This window comes from Vigna radiata, chromosome 6, assembly GCF_000741045.1.
Source record: "Vigna radiata var. radiata cultivar VC1973A chromosome 6, Vradiata_ver6, whole genome shotgun sequence".
NCBI lineage: Eukaryota > Viridiplantae > Streptophyta > Magnoliopsida > Fabales > Fabaceae > Vigna > Vigna radiata.
The window spans coordinates 8,345,702-8,349,899 of record NC_028356.1 but is presented as its reverse complement, the minus strand read 5'-3'; the positions used below and the strand labels follow the sequence as shown (position 1 = coordinate 8,349,899).

The 4,198-nt window shown below is 26.9% G+C and overlaps 1 protein-coding gene across 1 annotated transcript; it reads right to left on the bottom strand.

Moving 5' to 3' along the window:
- Positions 1-1,336: 1,336 nt before the first annotated feature.
- Positions 1,337-3,696, bottom strand: LOC106763812 (expansin-A8-like). Its single transcript, XM_014647965.2, has 3 exons — positions 3,510-3,696; positions 2,194-2,482; positions 1,337-1,800 (listed from the first exon to the last, which is right to left on the bottom strand). Exons 1-3 carry the CDS (start codon positions 3,649-3,651, stop codon positions 1,497-1,499), a joined length of 735 nt encoding a protein of 244 aa, XP_014503451.1. The 5' UTR covers positions 3,652-3,696; the 3' UTR covers positions 1,337-1,496.
- Positions 3,697-4,198: the final 502 nt, after the last annotated feature.

The window sequence follows — 4,198 nt, the reverse complement described above, 5'->3', positions numbered from 1 at the left end:
AATAAGTCATATTTGTTCATTATTTTTTATTTTTGTCAATAATAATTTTACTTTGTTATTTCTTTTATATGGGTAAATATAAAAGTTTAGGATCTTTCTAAGATTGAAGCAAAAGGTAAATAACAAATGTATTAACTATGATTAAAAAAAAATATTATTTCTACATTCTTTTGTAACTTGATTATTATAATTATTTAGTATTAGGGGTGACAAAAAGAGTCGAGCTGATTGGTTAGTCTAATACTCCGATAAAAAATAATGAACAAAGATGACTTATTCAGCTCAGAAGACCGACATCATTAAAAAACGAAATGTAAGAAACTTGTCCTTGTCTAACCCGACAACTCAACGTCATTAAAAAAAACCTATATGTAAAGAACTTGCTCTAACCCAACCCAATCAAGCCAACTTGACAATTTGTAATTTAGACGATGATGTTGATGAAGATGGAATAGGGGTGGAGGGGTTTCTTCTAATGCTGGATCTAATAACCCTAAAAAGGAAAATGGTGAATATTGAATGGAAAAATTATGATGGAGTTAGTTGATTTTTAAAATTTTTAGTATTATAGTGATTAAATGATTGTGTGAACAAAAATTATTTAAGGTATGAACATGTTTTGATATATTATGGAAAATTCAAATGTAGATAAAGATGTTATATATAAATAAGTGATAAATTATTCAAATGCAGTCCGACATCAACCTAATAGCCCCCTTGACAATCTGACATCAACTTGACAACCCGTCCAACAAACCAATATAAATTCGTTTCAACCTGACAAAGTTAATAATTCACAAGTTAGATTATAAAACTCAACCCATTATTAAGTGGTGACTTAGTTTGATCCAATCCATTTTTGACACAACAAAATTGAATCAAACTTAAAACGAATTGAATTCATCCATTTTACTACTCTTATTTAGTATATGTTTGATTAGTTATAAAAAAAATAATTCAATAACTTTTACATTATTTTAGTATATGAATTTTACTTTCATATATAACATTTTCTTCCTTTTTTTTTATTATGTCTGATACATATATACGAATGTTATTTATATTCCTTACAATTTTTTTTATTGTTTTAGTGCAAGTAAATAATTGAGTGAAAAGAAATAATGTAACTGAAGTAAAGATACTCACAATTTATAATTCTTACAACAACATATGCAAACAATATTATAACTAATAGCAAAATATTTTAAATTTTTTTTAATAATTACCAATAACTAGCTTTATATCTTATAGTTTTATTTCGAATAATTTTATATTAAATAATTGTTTTATATTTAACAATTTTCATATTAATTAACAAAACAAATAAAGAGGCCGCCTGTAGATAGGGGCATGAAACTAGTTGGAAAAGAATAAGAATCAGAGACATTGGAAGCTTACTTTTAATTAAAATTCAATATTTATAAGAAGGGCACAATGGTGAGTGAATGTAGTAGCACCTACTAGCTATTCAATTAACCTACCCCACATTGCACAGTCTAAAATTGACGCCCCTCGAAGGTCTGACCAAACTGCCAATTAGCAGGTGCCACGTTGTAGCTTGTGACAGTTCTACGGTCACTGGTGGTGACTTGAAAAGAGAGACTCTGTCCATTGAGGTAGGAGTTGCTCTGCCAATTTTGCCCCCAGTTCTTTGACATGGGTTGCCACCCTGTTTTGGACCCTTTGATGGAGACTACATTGACATCCCCTGCACCCGCTACGTTGGTGATCAAAACCAGGTTGAAGTAAGAGTGTCCATTAATTGTGAACCTTATTCCTCCCTTTTTCACACAAGCCACTCTGCAATCATCACAAAACAAAATATATATATATATATATATATATATATATATATAATACATATAAAATAGGAAATAATATATTTAATGTAGTTGATGATTTTATATATATCCTTAAATATTTGAGATGTTTTTTAAAGGACAAAACGGAAATATTTAAAAGGAGATAATATTTTAGATAAATAATAATTAATTTTGATAATATCAATTGATAAGATTATTAAATGTAATAGAGTTAATTATAGAAAAATAATTTTTTGAAATATATAAATTTTTTATATTAATTTGACATTATTTTTTATATTTTTATATTATATCGTGTATCATACAAAAATGTGTAATTATATCGTTATTACTTGAAAAACTTGAAAAAGTATGAATTGACGAAGTTTACCTTCTAAATTGCACAGGTACAATTCCAGCCCTGAACTGAGCAATTTTGAGGAAGGCTGATTCAGCCAAGTTGAAGTGTTGTGAAGGAGGGCTGCACCAACCACCTGGAGGGCAGAAGTTTGTAGCAGTAACAACAACAGTGGCAGGTTTGCACCATTTTGCGTCATTAACACACCTAAGTTCAAAACATGCCCCACAAGAGAACCCATTGTTGAACAAAGCACTGCTTAGAGCTGTAGTATCAGTTCCGTATCCCTCTGCGATCACATCCCCGTAACCACATGCACCTCCTGCGTGTATATAATGGCAAAAGGTTTTAGCAAAACAGGATGAAGTTAGATGGTTTTTATGGTACACTTTAATTAGTATAAGTTTAATTTATTATTTTAGTTTGAAGTTTCGTTAATGATTAATATAATTGGATACATAATTAATTTAGCGATACGTTTTATTAAAGTAAAAAAAGTAACGATAATATTCAAAGAATATTGAATAAAAGTTTTACGAATTTTAAATAATTTATAAAAAAATAAAGATAAAATATTTATTTCAAGATTAATTGATTATATATTAATATTTTTTTTTAAATAAACACACATAACAATTATTAAATATCAAATACGTATTTTATTACTTCAACAATTTACCGAATTAAAACATATTTTAACAAAATTAAATTTATTGTACTAATAAATAAGTTTTTTTTGTTGTATTAAAAATAAAATATAAAAATATTTTCATATTCACACTTTACTAAATTATTAGAAGAAAGATATGTTTAAAAGATAAAAGTTTTTCTTTTTAAAAAACTCGAATGTAGACTTTATTTAAAATCTAAAATTTTAAATCTTGCATCATTTAAAGAAAATGTTTTATAAAACAAATTTCAATAAAAATTCCCTAAAAATTAAATTATGTACATCAAATCATATCTACGTATCATTATAGAAATGGACTTTAAACTTAATTTATCCTTAGAAAACCAGTTTATAAAGTGAGATTTATATTTCACTATAGAAAATTGATTTTAATTCTGATTCAACTCCACAAAACCAGTCTGTGAAATGAGATTTACATCTCATTTATATATTATAAATTGGCATTATCTCTAAAATAGAAAATTATACAACTATATCTGTTAAAGTAGTATATTTCTTGTAAAACCATATTAAAAGACAGTTAGAAACTAATTTAATTTTTTTGAAAGACCTTCCCCATACCATATTAGGCCTCCTTCAGTGAAAAACCTAATATCAAACAAAAAATCATGAAGAAGAAAAAAGAGAGTTAACAAATAAAGAATCTTACTAAACGTACCCATGGTCTTAGAAGAACCAGTATAGAAGCTAGCATGGCTACCCTCCCAACCACGATCAGTAGCAGCGGCACCCTGCAACTGCGTTCCAGCAAACACAGAAATGAGAAGAAAGACTGCAGTTGAATATCTACGGATTGCCATTGCAAGTGTCTTGGCTCAATAGGGAACCACAACAGGACAATGATGTTTTCCTGTTACTCTGGGTTGAAGTTGAATGTGGAATAGGAGTCCTCTATTTATAGAAAACAGTGAATAATAACAGGTACAGTTACACACTTCTAACATTTCTTTATTATTTATTTTATTTATAATTTACAAGGGTATTCAATAATTATAAAATTGTAAGTTTAATTATTATTTAGTATGGTCACCTCATGTTAATAGATTAAACAAGTTACTTTACTTAATTATAACCTTTTTTTTCTTCAATCTAAAATTATAGCTTTTTTAATTAAAATTTAAATAAAAGTTAATTCAAAAAGATGTTAAACTTTAAAAAAAATTTAAAATCACAAAAAAACAAAATACAATCCAAATATATTTAGAGATGTTCATATTTTAAATATAATTTAATATTTAAAATATATAAGTGAGTTAGTGATAGACCGAATTGATTAAGGTATTTTAATCGTTTTGACTGTTGTACCTTTTTATTTATTTATACTTACAAAACGTTGATTTTTCATTA